General features: G+C 36.4%; 1 protein-coding gene across 2 annotated transcripts; it reads right to left on the bottom strand.

Annotated features, from left to right (window-relative positions):
• Positions 1-13222: 13222 nt before the first annotated feature.
• Positions 13223-14365, bottom strand: LOC112194590 (tetratricopeptide repeat protein 5). 2 transcript variants are annotated; one of them, XM_040515843.1, is made up of 4 exons: positions 14272-14365; positions 13791-13928; positions 13417-13467; positions 13226-13285 (listed from the first exon to the last, which is right to left on the bottom strand). In XM_040515843.1, the coding sequence occupies exons 1-4, from the start codon at positions 14308-14310 to the stop codon at positions 13283-13285; spliced, it is 231 nt and encodes a 76-aa protein (XP_040371777.1). In that variant the 5' UTR covers positions 14311-14365; the 3' UTR covers positions 13226-13282. The 2 variants fall into 2 exon arrangements, with proteins under 2 accessions (XP_040371776.1, XP_040371777.1); XM_040515842.1 differs by having other exon boundaries at positions 13223-13467.
• Positions 14366-17750: the final 3385 nt, after the last annotated feature.

The following is a 17750-nucleotide window of genomic DNA, read 5'->3' as shown; positions in this document are numbered from 1 at the left end:
CCCTTAAGTTTAGTGTCTTGAGTCAGGAAGTCATTTTGAGAGTCTTGTTGAGTGTTTGGAGTGAAATAGGCGAAAAAAGTAAAATTCATGAAAAATCCTAGCTGGATCAGGATTCCTAACTGTCAACTGTTTTTGCGGTCTTTAACATTTTAATTCCCTTTATTTTCTCTAGAAAATTCAGATATTCTCCTGCTTGTTGTAGGAAACGTTGCCTGGTTGAACTCTTGGAAACAGTAATGATGGAGTCATAAAATAAAGCATTAAGATATTTGACCAAGCAATGAAGAAGGGAAATAAAGAAGAAAAGACGTTTTCAGTTGAGGAATAAAAGAGAAAGACGTTTCAGCTGGAAAATAAATAAGAGAAAGACGTTTTCAGTTGGGGAATAAAGGAGAAAAGACGTTTTCAGTTGAGGAATAAAAGAAAAAGATGTTTCAGCTGGAAAAATAAATAAGAGAAAGATGTTTCAGCTTGGAAATTAAAGGAATTGCCCCATTATGAGAGGAGTTAAGGCCATAAAGGAGACGTTTCAGTTGGTAAAGCCAACCAATGCTCCCCTATAAATAGGCAACGTCCAGAACTGAATTTGCATCACTTCCCAGCCAAAGATCACTTCCCAGCCAAGATCATTCCAAGACTACCCAATTCACTCCTCAAACCTCCATATCTTACAAGACCGTGACACCATCCATCCATCAATCTACAAAGCTCTTAGGCGCTGAGTCAAGGACGCTCCACCACCATAGTAGAGACAAGTTCATCACCTTGTTGCTAAGCCGCTGAGGAAAGCTTCAAAGTGTAACTATGACTCTACTTATAATTTTTGTTTCGGTTTTGTGTGTTTCAATTTGCGAGTTGTGTAATTGGAGACATGGAATTTTCAGAATAGTTTTATTAATATTTTTGAGATTTTCAGTTTATTATTGAGTTAATTTCGAGAATTCTTTTATGATGCATGTTACAATCTTGTGCCCTTTTACGTGTTTAGGTAATTTTCAGAGTTAGGTTAATAAGTTTGCATGCTAGAATAATGGTGAGAGTTCTTGTGTGTTTTCTTAATTTGCCAAGAGTAATTGTTATTTGTTAAGGCGCTGAGTTAAACAAGTAGCAATTAGTTCTAAAAAGTGGTAAAAACTATGTTCAATGGTTAAACGATTCTGGAAATTACGTGTTAAATTCTATGTCTAATGGTTAATTTGCACGTGTGAGTTGATTCGAGGGTTAGATAATACTACTAGTTAAGAGAATTACGCTGAGTGTTTTCGAAAATTAGTAGTATTAGGCTTGGTAAGGACTTTTCCGATCCAAGCCTACATTAGAACGAATCAGATAAGTGGATTGATCCGCTGAGGCTTTTCATTTGAGCTCTTATCTAGGCATTAAAGATGGGCACATTTTTGTAGCATGTTGAAATGGATTTTCTGTTTTTACACTTAGTAATTTCTGAGTGGTATTGGTCTAGGTTAGGGAAGTTGATCATTGTATATAGTTTTATTTGTTTTGTTTTTATTTTAAGTAGATTAGAAACCAACTTTCAAAACCCCCCATTTTATTCTTTTATTTGTTAATTGACCTTTTTGTGTAGGTGTACCCTACAATCCCCGGACTGAACGATCCCTGCTTATCCTATACTGACAACTACATTTTGCAGGGTTAAATTGTGAGGCTATTTAAGCCGCATCAATTTTTGGCGCCGTTGCCGGGGATTGTTAAAATCCCTTGCACTTAAAGTGTCATCGATTTTGTTGTATATAGAATGCATGCTAATTTTTGTACTACACTTGTGGAATGGTGACAAATTGCGATTTCGGTTAGGCCAAGCTTTAATTGTGATTTAGTTTAAGTTTTATGAGTGTTACGAAATTAAGCATGTCTTTTATCATTGTTGTACAATTTGTAGAAGTTATTTTTTTAACCATATTGTAATGTGTTTCACTTAGATTTTTTTTTTTTTCAGCATGTTGTAAATTGTATATTGTAAATTGTAGAATGAGTTTTTTTTTTTTAGCATGTTGTAAATTGTATGTGTTTCACTTAGATTAATATACTTAGGTTATGAAGTTAGCTAAATACTTAATTGTTGTAAGTGTGTAAAATAGTATGAGTAGACAAGGGTCCTTTTGTTAATATTGGCCTAAACCCTTCATTAGTACCTTACTAAGGTCTCTTGAGGTTGAGGGCGGCCTTTATTAGCACTTGGAGAACGGTCTAACACATAAGTTAATTTCCCAGCTGAGTAAGGGGCGCATACGGATGGTGTCTTAGGTTGAGACCCTGGGTGATGGGTTCAATTGGATCTCAGAGATACTATAGAATGAGCCTAAACCACTATGTGGGAGTAGCCGATAGGGGCCTAAACCTCAATGAGGGAGTAGCCTCCGTAGTATCACTAAAATGAGTCCTCCCTCTCACTTACTTCTTAATCTGGCCATTCGGCCTTCTGAAACAAAGGAAAGAGACTTATGTCTGGGCGACTATCCCTATATCGTATCTCACCAATAGTAGTGGTTTCTATTGGGCTCGACTTACAACTTGGAATCAATTGAGTTATTAACTATGTTTATAACAAACTAACAAAATGTTGTGTGACATGCTTAAGGTATATTGGATTAAACATGACCTCGTCGAGGGTAGCTGTTCTATAGTTCCATTGCACAAACGAGGTCCTCTGTTCCAGTACCTAAGTATGTAAATGTAAAAGTAACTTAGATAGTAGGAAAGGCATAATGTTTGTATTCCTAACCTTGTATATGTTACTAACACTTGACCAAGGAATGAGCACGTGTGAAGGAGAAAAGTCCAGGCTGAAGGACTATAAATATTAAGCGCTGCATGGGAGGCAACCCATTTCAAACGAAGCTGTGAAGGAGCCATCAACGAGAGTTTGACATTTCTATCCCTTCACTTGCTTAGGTTGAATTGTACTTGTGTCTTTGTTTATTGTTTGTTTATTTTGCCCTTCCCTAAAAAAAAAAAAAAAAAAAAAAATTCTATGTTTTTTTTTTGTGTCTTTTTTTTTTTGTTTTGTTTGCTTGAGTCTTAGGATGCCCCTAACGTCTAGGATGAACATGTCTCTGAATTCATGGCTGAAGGTTTTCACAATCGAAATAGGACTTAATTGAATTCTGTGGTTAATCGACATTGTGATACTTGTATGAAGATTTGAGATAGGATTGTAACTTAGTTCATTAAGCATGCTAGGATTAAGTCTGATTCATTTGACCCTAAGTGAGTTGTTGAGCTAAAATACTTTCTTTTCGAGTGCTTAATTGATAATTCTAAAATTTCGTGGCTGTATTTGCAAAACCTCATCATTCTTTGAAATCCAATGATCATGTGCTATAGATTTTAATGGACTAGAGAGTACTAGAACTCGGCTGTTGTGACTGTCAAAACTTGTATGCCATAATATGCACTGATCCTGGATAGGATAGAAGGCATTAGGGTAACCACCATAGCCAAACAAGCATGTGTCCCCAACTGTGCCCGTCGTGGGACTCCTTAGAATGAACCCCTTTAAGCCTACGTTGAAAACCTTTGTTTCATCACCCTCACTACCCTACCATGAGCTTAGTACAGGATATCTCTACCCTTGTCTTAGGGACTTAGTAGAGCATGACATAGTATGTAGGGGTGACGATGAAAGACAAGTGTGGGGTGGGGAAAATCCAAGAAAAAAAGAAGAGAAAGAGAAAGAAAAAAAAAATTCCGTAAAAAAAAAAAAGAAAGAAAATGAAAAAGAAAGAAAAGAGGAGACAAATTGAAAAGAAAACTCTTGGGAAATTGTTGAAGTGTGGTTTTGGAATTTCAAATTTGTAGAAGGCTCAAAGTTGAAAATTATGCCTTTGTCCATTCCCATGTTGGTTAGAGTGAAGGTTTGGCCAAAAACAATGATATTTGGCCTACAAAAATGATGACATAAGGTGGTCCTTATATGCTCTGCTAGGTCCTTAGGATTTTTGTATCCTTAATCTTCATTTCAAAAACCCTAGCTTAGCCCCATTACAACCTGTTTTAAATGCTGACTTGATCCTTGAGATGGGCAGTCTTTGGTTAGTGGAGTCAGGTACGCAGTCGAGCTTATGGTTTAGGTCCATTTGTGCACTTAGTCATTTCATGAGGTCTTTAAAAATTCTTCACAAAATGCGTTTATTGATGAAATATGCAAGCTGTTTGTTGCCTTACAATTTATTCTCTTGCATATACTTGAGAGTGAAGCTTTTAAGCATAGCCATTTCTGAGAGAAAAATCGAGAGTATGCCCTGTGAGTTTGGATTGGACTTGTTCGAAACATGCTATCATTCACTTTATAACTTAAGTTCTCCATATCTTGCTTAGTCATATGAATGTCACAGGTTTATTAACCATGGAATTATCTATGCAATTTTGATTAAGTGTTTAACGTGAAAGCCATGAGTTTGGAGTCTCTGAGACAACAGTTAAGGGAAGTAGAGTCATTTACTTGTTTTTTGTTGAGTCGTTGTTTTGTTTTGTATTTTTGCTAAGGGACTAGCAAAAGCTAAGTGTGGGGTAGTTGATAGGAGCAAAAAGTGTGTCAATATTATTGAATATGTGCCCCATTTTAGCTTTGTTTCTCCCTTAAGTTTAGTGTCTTGAGTCAGGAAGTCATTTTGAGAGTCTTGTTGAGTGTTTGGAGTGAAATAGGCGAAAAAAGTAAAATTCATGAAAAATCCTAGCTGGATCAGGATTCCTAACTGTCAACTGTTTTTGCGGTCTTTAACATTTTAATTCCCTTTATTTTCTCTAGAAAATTCAGATATTCTCCTGCTTGTTGTAGGAAACGTTGCCTGGTTGAACTCTTGGAAACAGTAATGATGGAGTCATAAAATAAAGCATTAAGATATTTGACCAAGCAATGAAGAAGGGAAATAAAGAAGAAAAGACGTTTTCAGTTGAGGAATAAAAGAGAAAGACGTTTCAGCTGGAAAATAAATAAGAGAAAGACGTTTTCAGTTGGGGAATAAAGGAGAAAAGACGTTTTCAGTTGAGGAATAAAAGAAAAAGATGTTTCAGCTGGAAAAATAAATAAGAGAAAGATGTTTCAGCTTGGAAATTAAAGGAATTGCCCCATTATGAGAGGAGTTAAGGCCATAAAGGAGACGTTTCAGTTGGTAAAGCCAACCAATGCTCCCCTATAAATAGGCAACGTCCAGAACTGAATTTGCATCACTTCCCAGCCAAAGATCACTTCCCAGCCAAGATCATTCCAAGACTACCCAATTCACTCCTCAAACCTCCATATCTTACAAGACCGTGACACCATCCATCCATCAATCTACAAAGCTCTTAGGCGCTGAGTCAAGGACGCTCCACCACCATAGTAGAGACAAGTTCATCACCTTGTTGCTAAGCCGCTGAGGAAAGCTTCAAAGTGTAACTATGACTCTACTTATAATTTTTGTTTCGGTTTTGTGTGTTTCAATTTGCGAGTTGTGTAATTGGAGACATGGAATTTTCAGAATAGTTTTATTAATATTTTGAGATTTTCAGTTTATTATTGAGTTAATTTCGAGAATTCTTTTATGATGCATGTTACAATCTTGTGCCCTTTTACGTGTTTAGGTAATTTTCAGAGTTAGGTTAATAAGTTTGCATGCTAGAATAATGGTGAGAGTTCTTGTGTGTTTTCTTAATTTGCCAAGAGTAATTGTTATTTGTTAAGGCGCTGAGTTAAACAAGTAGCAATTAGTTCTAAAAAGTGGTAAAAACTATGTTCAATGGTTAAACGATTCTGGAAATTACGTGTTAAATTCTATGTCTAATGGTTAATTTGCACGTGTGAGTTGATTCGAGGGTTAGATAATACTACTAGTTAAGAGAATTACGCTGAGTGTTTTCGAAAATTAGTAGTATTAGGCTTGGTAAGGACTTTTCCGATCCAAGCCTACATTAGAACGAATCAGATAAGTGGATTGATCCGCTGAGGCTTTTCATTTGAGCTCTTATCTAGGCATTAAAGATGGGCACATTTTTGTAGCATGTTGAAATGGATTTTCTGTTTTTACACTTAGTAATTTCTGAGTGGTATTGGTCTAGGTTAGGGAAGTTGATCATTGTATATAGTTTTATTTGTTTTGTTTTTATTTTAAGTAGATTAGAAACCAACTTTCAAAACCCCCCATTTTATTCTTTTATTTGTTAATTGACCTTTTTGTGTAGGTGTACCCTACAATCCCCGGACTGAACGATCCCTGCTTATCCTATACTGACAACTACATTTTGCAGGGTTAAATTGTGAGGCTATTTAAGCCGCATCAAAGGGTTTCCAACAATAGCTTGGAAACAAGTGCTGTTGTATGAAAGATGCATGTTATTCTGTGCGGCGGCTGTGCTTGGCATTTGTCGAGAGATGACACAACGCTGATAACAAAAATATGTCGTGTGTTTGTATATCATACAACGGTGCACCACCGTTGTGCAAAATTTAATCAGACAATGCTCCGATACACAACGGTGAGCTTCCAAATCACACTACGAAAAAAACCCGTTGTCTGTTTTGTTTTTTGGTGTAGTGTCATATTTCCAATTCATTAATTTCCTAAAGCATTGCGTCTAGGTGATAAATCTATAAACACACTTAGGATACATTAAAGTATAGTAGCCAAAAGACTCAAAACATGCATAAATATCAAAGAACATAAAGACTGCATTGTTTTGTGCACTGGCTAGGGCTTAAATTCAACTATTCACAACTTATATTTACACAACTAAAAACCATAAACATCATAAATAACAAATAAAAGAGAGCAAAGAGTGGAGAACAAGTGATATACCCAAGAGTTTGACTATTTTTGGAATCAAACCAAAAGCACAAGATGTCTCCCTTGCCTCCTAGATGCTATATGAGAAGAGAAATCCTTCAAAGTATAGGGATTTCGGTTTCTACAACCCAAGTCACAATACAAATCCACAAAATCTCAAGAACAAAGTAAGAATAAGGCTTGAATGTATGAGAAACAAGAGAAGTAATTGATCAGAGTCTGTAGAAACTTCGATTTTGGTGAAACCTAAGGGTCTACACACCTTTCTCTTACACAAAATCGAGAACTATGCACTACTTGATGAAGAACTATGGAAAATAAAGAGGAAATGGAGAGAGAAAGGAGATGAAATAGATGAAGGAATACATCCAAAATGAGGGGAGGGTCTATATATAGGCCAAAAGTGATGAATGGAGGGTGGAGATAAAAAGAAATGAAGGGCTAGATGTGATTGACAAATGTATAAGCATAAAATGTGGATCTAGTCTTTAACTCTAGATAAAAATAACCTAGAAAGCCTATAGATAGAAGGGTCATTGTGTAAGGGAACAAGGTAATAAATTGGAGAGTAAGGTGTAAGAATGAGACCACTTGACATTTTTAAATTTTGAATTTCAAAATAACCTAGACCTAAAGTCTTCCCCCCTAAAGTCTCTAATCCTATTCAGCTCTTTCTTGTTCTTCACTCATGTTCTTGGCCGGCCAACTTGGTTGGAATCTGGCGTTGACCCCCATTTCGTCATTTTTTCGCACTTTCTTCCCCTTTCTTCCTTCAATTTAATCTCCACCAAGACTTCAGAATTAGCCTTTAGTTACACCAAATGTTCATCCACGAGTGTAAATCATCTTGGTAAAATTTCAGAGCTTAGTTCAACATTTTGTGGTAGAAAATGCTGCCGGAATCCATACAGGTCCGGTTTTAGAGTTTTTGTCTTCTAGTATAGAAAGTTGCACCGATCTTTTGAAGGCCTTCCATTCCGAAATAACTCTTGAACTCTGCATAAAAAATAATCCTCAGGATGTCTAGAATGAATTTAGATAGTTTTAACTCATTTGGAGTTCATTTGGTTAGTCTGTCGGTCCTCCTTCCTTGCCTAGCTCGGTTTCTCCTAGACAGAGTAGGAAAATGCGCTAAGATTGACTTTTTAGTGCATTTCCAAGCAAAAGTGCAAGATTAGGGGAATAATTACTAGGTAATTGTGGACCTAACAAGAACCAACTCAAGGCCTCACCAGACAATGTTTCCTAGAACATGTTGCAACAAACTTCATCCGTATACCCTTTGGCACTTGTTTGTGAGTGAAAAGCCTGCAAGTGCTGATACGGGTCCCCAATTCTTATGTAATCAATTTTCAATGGTTTCGAAGCATTCGAAAGTACAGCACCTCGGATTGCGTGGGTGAATGGTCCCGGTCGGTCCTCAAAAGTTCTTATAGGATGCCATGTGTCGCAGTTCTCCGCGGCCTCTACTCTTGCTTGGAGGCCTGTGAGTGAATTGCTCATCTATATGGGCAGTGCTGTGTTTGGGTCAGTTATCGGTGGTTCAACTTGCTATATTCTCAGTAAAGGTGGGGGTGGCATATGTCTGAGACTCTCCGGGTACTGATTGATGGGCATGTGTATACACTACACCAATTTTTCAATCAGACGACAATTTTTCACTGTCGTCTGATAAGGCCCTTTGCTGTTGTCTATCTCAATGCCGTCTGATGGGTTATTCAGAAAATACCAAGTAACTGTTGTATGAGAAAATTTTACACAACATCAGCGGCTTGCATGACTATTGTCTGAATACCAGAAAGAACAACAATGGGTTATATGCTTACTGTTGTCTGAAGGTTATGTCAGACAACAGGGGCTGATATGCTTGCTGTTGTCTGAAGGCAAAAATTGATACGTGCAAAAGCAATCGCCAATTTAAACCCTGAAAAATGTAGTTGTTAGTATAGAATAAGCAGGGATCGTTCAAGCCGGGGATTGAGGGTGCTCACATGTGAGAAACAAATTAAAAGAAAGAATATACAAATTCACACGAAATTATAAGAATATATACAAGTTAAGTTAGAATTGAATTAGAAATCCATATACAACACAAATACAAACAACAAATCCTAGTTAAACTCTACTACAAAAATCCATGTATAACACAAACACATATTACTATTCACGAAAACACTATTCACGGAATTAAAATATATTTTCAGATTATTAACATATTATTTACGATTTACATGCATACTAAATCCTAAAACCAATTTACACATATACACAAACAAGAAAACATAAAAGATAGGGGGGTTTTAAAGATTGAAAACATAAATTTCAGAAAACAATAAAAGATTAAATTGTTTTTATTTACAAAGTTGGGAAAAGAAGAGTTTTTGGAAAACAATTCATCAAGAACCATCAAGAACAACATATTCATGCATCCCTTAACCTTTATTAATTACCAAGAACACCATCAATCAAGACACAAAGATCAAAGCAACCAATGTCCCTTTTAACTTTCTTTCTTATGTTAATCGAAATAGCAAAGCACTAGACCAATTTATTTCGAAAAGTAGACATCACACATACGTTGAAAATCCGTTTTCAAATCATTAAGTTCAAGAAAGAATTGATGAACATGCAAATCCAAGCACTCAAAGCAAGTCAAAACTTATCATCACATGCATAATCTGATTTCGACTCAAAGCAAGCCTTTACTACTTATTTCGAATTAAGGTTCACAAAGCATCAACCCTAATTACTAGCAAATTACATGCAAGTCATCCTAATTGTTTGTCAGACTTAGAGAATCGTTAACATGTAATGAAGCATAAAACCAGATTATTATTCTTTAATTTCGGCAACTAAACAAGATCAAGAGCACATAAACACATCAAACATGAAAAGAACCATCTAAATCGCATCCAAAATTCAGTTTGTCACATCATAGTTTCAGTTCACACAACAGAAATTCCAAAGCAGAAATTCTAACTACAAGAAAGCCAAAACCGTAAGAATACATGAGAAGATGATGGTGTGGACAACCCTTGATCACGTCCCAAGGTCCAAATCAGCTCCAAGATGGTGCACAAGTGAAGATCACGGCTAGGAAGATGGATGGTTACGGCCTTGCTCCTTGAAGATTGCGAAAACCTGAAAACTAGAGAGAACAAGTGAGAATACGAAATTGTGGAGAACATTCTGAACCTTGAAATGTCTAATACACAAGGTATATATAGGAGAACGTCTCAAGGCACTCCCAATTCGTTTCTACTTGGTTTCTCTTAGTTTATGTTGATTTAGGACTTCTTTCTCACGAAACAGATTTCCGGCAGGATTGACCTCAGTCCACTAAAACGGCCATAACTTCCTCTAGAAAATAGCTATTGACGAACCGTAAAAAGCTTTGGAAACTAGACATCTGTAGCTTTCCAACCATATAAAGATCATAATTTTATGAGCTCTGAGCGATTTTTGACACTCCGTTGAAGTTGACTGATCTGCACAGGCAGATTTCCGAATCTGTATTGGTTTCGACTTTTAATGCACAAGTTGAGTCCAATTCGGTTTTCCTTCACATCACATTCCTCTCACATGTCTTCCACGCCTATTCTGAAGTAGAAACGTCAAGAACCTTCAAGAATCCTCAAGAATCTCACGGCAATTCAATCCTTACTCAACAAGAAGTCCAAATTCCACATTGCTTTGTAATTCGAATCTCTTGTGACTTCCTCTTCCATGTGCACGGCATATGACCTTCTTGAGACTTCTAGATGCTTCATGAACGTTCCATAGCTCTCCTAGTATGAGTAGAACTCCATATGCAAGTTGGTTTCCTAGTTGAATACAAACTTCTTTTCTGCGATTCTTCTACACTCTTCCGGAACCTTCTTGAGTAATCCTTATCCAACAGGGACTCCTTGTCACACTAGGATTCCTTATCTGAGTCGAATTGGGTCTCCTTGTCCAAGTAGAACTTCTAATTTCCGCGACTTAAGAGTTTGAATCCAAGTCAGCTTCTGATTCCTACTCCAACTAGGATTCCTTTTCCTAGTCAAACTGGGAGAACTTCCATTTCTTCATTTCTTTCCATTTCTGCGCCACTTGTGCATTGCTTGGCCATTTTTGGACCTTGAGACTCCATTTTCACCTGAAAAAGACTAACTAAGTTAAATTGATCAAGTTAAAGGAAATAACTTAGCAAAATATAGGGTTTAAACATTATAAACGTCGCATTTTATGCTCCTATCATTGGGTCAGACAACATGTAGCTGAAATTCCCATTTTCTATCCATTATTGATATTATAGGTTTCTCCGAAAAACCGTTGTCTGTTTTTTTGCTAGACAATGCCTTTCTCATTCTTTTAGTCCTTAATGTATTATAGATAGATAGCTCATACAACAGTTTTTGCTAGGCATTTTATGATGAATAATTATTAGACAGTAGTTTTTAGCTGGAATAGAATGGTCTGAGAGACATTCAAAAGACCGACATTCTGCATATATGAAATCCAAATGACAACACATTTAAAACAAATTCATTTATGTAAAAATCCGTTACATTCATCCATATATTCAACAAAGTTATTCCATCCCAACATTAACCCGAACCATAAAACACTAATCATAAACTTATACTTGTCCATAAATGTGATGCGCATTAACGTCCTAAACCTCACAAATAAGTGAAAACAATGCACCAGCAGGTTTAAGCCTTAACTCTTTTATGCTTGCTAAGATAACCATATTTACAACATCAACTGGCAAAGCATAAGCTGGACTTGTGGGTTTCACCATTTGATATTCAAGGAGGGAAGGTCCTACATCAAAACGCATCAACCTCAGTTATGTGATGCAAACTGTGACATACAAACAACAAATACCAAAGATAAATATGTGTGTGTGTGTGTGTGTGTGGTATGGGAAGTTATTCTTTTACTTCGATCCAATCTCATCTTGCCAAGAGATACTTATAGAAGGAAAAGTACAGGTGGAATTTAAATCTTCTTATGTAAACATTTCATGTTATATGCATCTTATGTAAAAGCAGAGGCTCCAATTGGGCATCTACTATTATACCTACTACACCAAAATATGTATGGTAGGCATCACAGACATCATCTGGTCTGTCTTCCTTCATTTTCAACGTCCTGCAAGTTTTAATAATTAACCACAAGAACTCATAAAAACTCAGTCACATGATTAGCATTTTACTTTGGAAATTCCTAAAGAATATTCCAAATGTACAAATAGGTTATGTAAAACCTGACAGTCTAAAATGAACTTGGCAAGTTTTTCCTTATTGATCCAATTAATGAACTCTATCAATCATGATCAAACTAGATAGAACCCACCATGAATCACACTTGAAATGAAGCGCAAATGCAGTGAAGAAGAGTCCAGTACCTAACAGAAACTTACATTTTAATCATGAATTACCACTCTGACATTAGAGCAACATATTGGTTGTCAATAAAAGAGTTTGATCTCAGTTCTGTTACAAATAAGAAATCTCTTCCTTTGTACAAATAGAACTTCCTTCATAGCTCATATATTGCTGGAGCATATTGAGAAGAGATACAATTGAAAGACTGTGACCAATGGCCTTAACAGTAGAAGTTGGATTTAGACTAGATTCTTTACTATATATCAAGGCGCGCGTCAATAATACCTAAGATATCTTGAATGTTAAAAATTCTTTGCGCATGATTAATTATCTACTTTCAAAACTTTAAGTACATATACACATTTCATTACATTATACTAAGCATAATATTCAGAGATAAGTTTATTTCACCACAAAATGAGAAGTATATTAATTACAAAAGAAACTGAAGTGCATGATATATTATACTAGTCATACCTCTTAACATTAGTATTTGCAAGACATCCAAAATAGCTGTAGTGAAACACAACCTCAAATCGGTACTTGAGCTCCGTCTGAGAAGTACGGTTGACATAGAAGGTCCACAACCACATTTTGGCCCACATTCAAACACTACATCCTTGGCTTCAATTAATCTAGAAGGTAAAACAGAAACAAGTACAGTATTAGAAAATGAAATGCTATAAACCACTTAATATTAGATGTTTAAGTAGCATTTCTAGGATAGCATGTTTGATGCAATTCTCACCTGCCACCATCACGGTGCACATATGGGAAGTCAGAGCCGTTAAGTTTGGCACATTGGCAGGTCTTGGAATCTACACAACTTCCTTTGCAATTGCATCCAGTGGCATCTCTGGGAAGCTTCACGTTTTGAGCAACTTGAATAGACTTGCAATACATGTAACCTGAAATTGAGGGATATAAAAAGATCCATGAAAAAGTTCCACCATTGCAACTGAAGAGGGCAAAGTAATTTGATAAGGAAGAATGACTTCTTTTTACAGTGGAGTAACATTTTCATGCTTAATGAAGAATAGCACTTTCCCAACTAATGGCCTAATGCTACTGCTTTGTTCAGACCCTCTGATAAAAGATTTATAGTAGCCCTTTTATATGACGAATTCACTTACAAACAACGCAAATGACAAAAATTAGTATATTTCCCACAAATAAAAAGGATAATGGCCATGCTCACTCAAGTTCATAAATCACCATAAGCTACACTACATGAAAGAGTAAGGTGGCATACAATTTACCACAGCCAGAGATGATGCTAAAGATGCAAGTCGTTTAGATCTGGCATGTCCCTATAGCACAAAATCTTATAAAATCAGCCACATTTCAAGAATATATATGGGTAAGACAAACAGGGAAATTTAATGGGATCATATGAGATTATAAAAAATATATGACTGTCAATTGCCCTTAACCTGGTGCTTCTTTACTTGATTGTGATCAATATTAATACAAGTTCTTAGTGTCCTTGTTTTATTCTCCAGTTTCTCAATCTCATCAAATGCAGTCCGCAAAATGGTGGCTTGCAACTGGTAAACCATGGTACTACTAAAATTGGGGGAAACACATACTCAAGACCTCAAGATACCACATTTACGAATGAAAAATGCATTACCCTTAACAAATTATCTAGCTTGTCAAGAAGGTTAACAATCTTTTGAACCTCTTTGGTAGCATTGAGACCAGGATCCTTTAAAGCAGCAGCATCAAATCCAGTAAGGGCCATTTCATAGTTTTCTAGATATTTGTTTACCTGAAATAAAAAACTCAATGTTAACATGTCTGTAGCATGAGATACAGCTCAATAGGTTAAACATATCTACAAAAGAGGTGGCAGCCAACTTAAGTCAGGTCATACAACTTCTGTGACTGGTATACATCATCGCCATCATCTTTTTATGTAAACCCCATACAAATTACTTTAAAAGAAAGTGGTGCATAATTAATGTTTCCTTATTTCTGTCCACCTCTATTAGCAGAATGTCAAACAAGAGCCAGATACCAGAAACTAAAGTTTAAGGAATCATCAAATATAATCTAGTTAAAAAGATTGAGCAACTAATGAGTAGTTTATGTCTAAAAGAAAACTAACTTACAGTAGCACAGTTAAAGTATAGGTCTGGATTAGATTTCATCCTTTCATCTTTTTCCTGAAATTATCAAAAATTAGAACTTATTAGTAAGTATATAGTTTCCCTGACATACAAGGAAAGACCAATAACCATAAATTATTTATCCACAATAAACTGATCTTTAGGAACTGTTTGTGCACTTACAACATTTTGGTATGCCTTTAGAGACTGCAGAAGTTTGGCGTGGTCCCAGGCTCCGGTCACAAAAAAACTTATAAGACATGCATTTCCAAGATTGTCTGACAGTAAAGGTTGAATCATTTCAGATGAACAGAATTTATGAATTTCTCAGGTATAGCAAATAAAGTCAAACACGGGCTTATGTGTGCGTAAATCCTTAAATACAATATACAATATACAATATACAATATGCAGCCAGAGAGAAATGGCTTATCATCTACCCGTTGAAGTAAGACTAATCCAACCAGAAAAGGCTAGCAGAGATTCAAAATAAATGGTATTGCAAAGCAAGTAAAGTGAAATGCTATTCGACAAACAATATCAAATATAAGTCTTACTCAAGGCCCAAGAATAAACTATTTTTCATGATCAGGGTTATGATCGAGATCTTACACCATGAATTCCCATCCTTGACATCCAAAGTTATAGCTTCCTTGGCATGTTTTATGCTTTCATCAACAAGTTCTGCCTGATTATCGAAACTTACCACTCAAAAGTTACCTGCCAATAGATGATAGCCCAAGGCCCCTTGATCCTAGAAACCACATTCGGCACACAACTTTCACACCCTCCCAGCAATCCCATTAGAACTTCACCATCATTCTCCTCACTAGCAAACTCAATCCCCCCAAAGATCTCACCTTTCCATAAAGACACCACACTAAATCAAAAACCAACACACAAAACCAAGCAAACCAGTCCAAAACACCCAAAATTCAAAAACAAATACACACCATTATAAACAAGAACATTCATATTCAAATCTATCAATGGCTGAACTACTGGGTTTATTCCCCTGATCGCTGCAAAGTAGCTCCAAAAAAGTGCATATAAGGTGTTCGACCACTTGCCACGGAGAAGCAGTTGCTGAACTCCTCCAATTTGACTTGGCAAGAGTGCAAAACCAAGCTCGTGTTCTAGCTGGTCTTCGATATGAAATTCTGGGTATCCCAATTAAAAACCCCCAAATTACAAAACCCACATTAGAAATCTAGGGTTCGGAGATTTACTTACATCGGGAGTACAGATCTTCACCCAATTCGGTGGGCTTCTGTATTTGACCCTCTCATCTGAAACATAAATTGATGGGGTGGCGGAGAGAGAAAGCCAGGGTTTTGCAGAAAGGGACGGAGAGAAGGAGTAAGAGAAATTTGGGTTTCGATTTCTCAATCATCATCTATTTGGCGCTACATGTTTTCTTCTTCCCGGCCACTTTCTCTGATTTTGTAAAGGTGATGGAGAAAGATGGGAGCTGTGAGAAGAGAGAGGTAGTTTTGTTGAGTGGAAGAGAGAGAAAGCTGAGAGGGAGAGTGGGAGAGATAGATGACTGGTGAGATCGGGGAGATGAAGAGTGATTTTGAGAGAGAGAACCGCGAGCTCGGGTTTTGGCCAAATGGTGGGAAGTGAAAAATTGAAAATTTGGCCAAGTCAATTAAGAAGGGCGCCAAGCATCTATTGAACCCTAAAACTCAGACAACAGCAATTTCAGTATATTGTCTGAAAGAGAGTTGCACAATAGACAACTGAAAAAACTGTTGTGTAAATCAAAACAATCAGACAACATCTTTTTCAACCATTGTATTAATGGTAATTGCACAACAGAGAAATAATAACTGTTGTCTGATTAAAAACAATCAGACAACATCTTTTATCAACCATTGTATAAAAGAACCTTGGACAACATCACGTAATAACAATTGTCAGAATTGACTCATTCAGACAACATAAAACTGTTGTTGGATTCGAAAACTTAGACGACATAATATTTCTTGCTGTCGTCTGATTATTTTAGACGACAGTTAAAATGTTTGCTGTCGTTTGATATGTGTTGTCTGATTCCAAAATTGGTGTAGTGATAGTACGTTGACCTGTAGGGCTAATAATGGAGGGTCCCTTCCTATAGCACTTACCGGTTGGAACATCGAGGCTGCGTTTACCTCTTGGATCGTGACTTGTGAAGCTTCGTGATAGGAGCAAAAAGTGTGACGATATTATTGAATATGTGCCCCATTTTAGCCCTGTTTCTCCCTTAGTTTAGTGTTTTGAGTCATTAAGTCATTTTGAGAGTCTTATTGAGTGTTCGGAGTGAAATAAGCGGAAAAAGTAAAATTTATGAAAAATCCTTGCTGGATCAGGATTCCTTACTGTCGACTGTTTGTGCGGTCTTTACATTTTAATTCCCTTTATTTTCTCTAGAAAATTCTGATATTCTCCTGCTTGTTGTAGGAAACCTTGGCTGGTGGAATTCTTGGAAACAGCAATGATGGAGTCATAAAATAAAGCATTTAAGACAATTGACCAAGCAATGAAGATGGGAAATTAAGGAGAAAGACGTTTTCAGTTGGAGAATAAAGGGGAAAGATGTTTCAACTGGAAAATAAATAAGAGAAAGACGTTTTAGCTTGTTAAAAGACCCTATCATGAGAGGAATTAAGGCCATAAAGGAGACGTTTCAGTTGGAAAATTAAAGGAATTATGATGCAATCCCATCCGTCCAATGGTGAAGGCTATGATTGACAAAAGCCAACCAATGATCCCCTATAAATAGGCAACGTCCAGAATAGAATTGGCATCACTTCCGAACCAAGATCACTTCCTGGCCAAAAACTTTTCCGAGACTCTGCCCAATTCACTCCTTAAACTTCTATCACCTACAAGACCGTGACACCATCCATCCATCAATCTACAAAGCTCTAAGGCGCTAAGTCAAGGACGCTCCACCACCATAGTAGAGATGAGTTCATCACCTTGTTACCAAGCCGCTAAGGAAAACGCTTCAAAGTGTAACTATGACTCTACTTAAAATTTTTGTTTCGATTTTGTGTGTTTGGATTTGCGAGTTGTGTAATTGGAGACACAAAATTTTCAGAATATTTTTATTAATATTTTTGAGATTTTCAGTTTATTATTGAGTTAATTTCGAGAATTCTTTTATGATGCATGTTACAATCTTGTGCCCTTTTACGTGTTTATGTAATTTTCAGAGTTAGGTTCATAAGTTTGCATGCTAGAATAACGGTGAGAGTTCTTGTGTGTTTGCTTAATTTTCCAAGAGTAATTTTTATTTGTTAAGGCGATGAGTTAAACAAGTAGTAATTAGTTCTAATGAGTGGTAAAAATCATACTTCAATGATTAAACGATTCTGGAAATTACGTGTTAAATTCTATGTCTAATGGTTGATTTGCACGTGTGAGTTGATTCGAGGGTTAGATAATACTACTAGTTAAGAGAATTACGCTGAGTGTTTTCGAAAATTAGTAGT

This window comes from Rosa chinensis, chromosome 3, assembly GCF_002994745.2.
Source record: "Rosa chinensis cultivar Old Blush chromosome 3, RchiOBHm-V2, whole genome shotgun sequence".
Taxonomy (NCBI): domain Eukaryota; kingdom Viridiplantae; phylum Streptophyta; class Magnoliopsida; order Rosales; family Rosaceae; genus Rosa; species Rosa chinensis.
Note: the sequence above shows the minus strand (reverse complement) of the source record. Positions and strands in the feature narration are given on the sequence as shown.

Coding starts and splice junctions, on each gene's coding strand:
- LOC112194590 (XM_040515842.1), bottom strand. CDS start 14,310: ATGAAATCTAATCCAGACCTATACTTTAACTGTGCTACT. Junction 13,929..14,271: donor TATACTTTAACTGTGCTACT/GTAAGTTAGTTT, acceptor TTTTTATTTCAG/GTAAACAAATATCTAGAAAA. Junction 13,468..13,790: donor AGCTAGATAATTTGTTAAGG/GTAATGCATTTT, acceptor TTTGTGCTATAG/GGACATGCCAGATCTAAACG.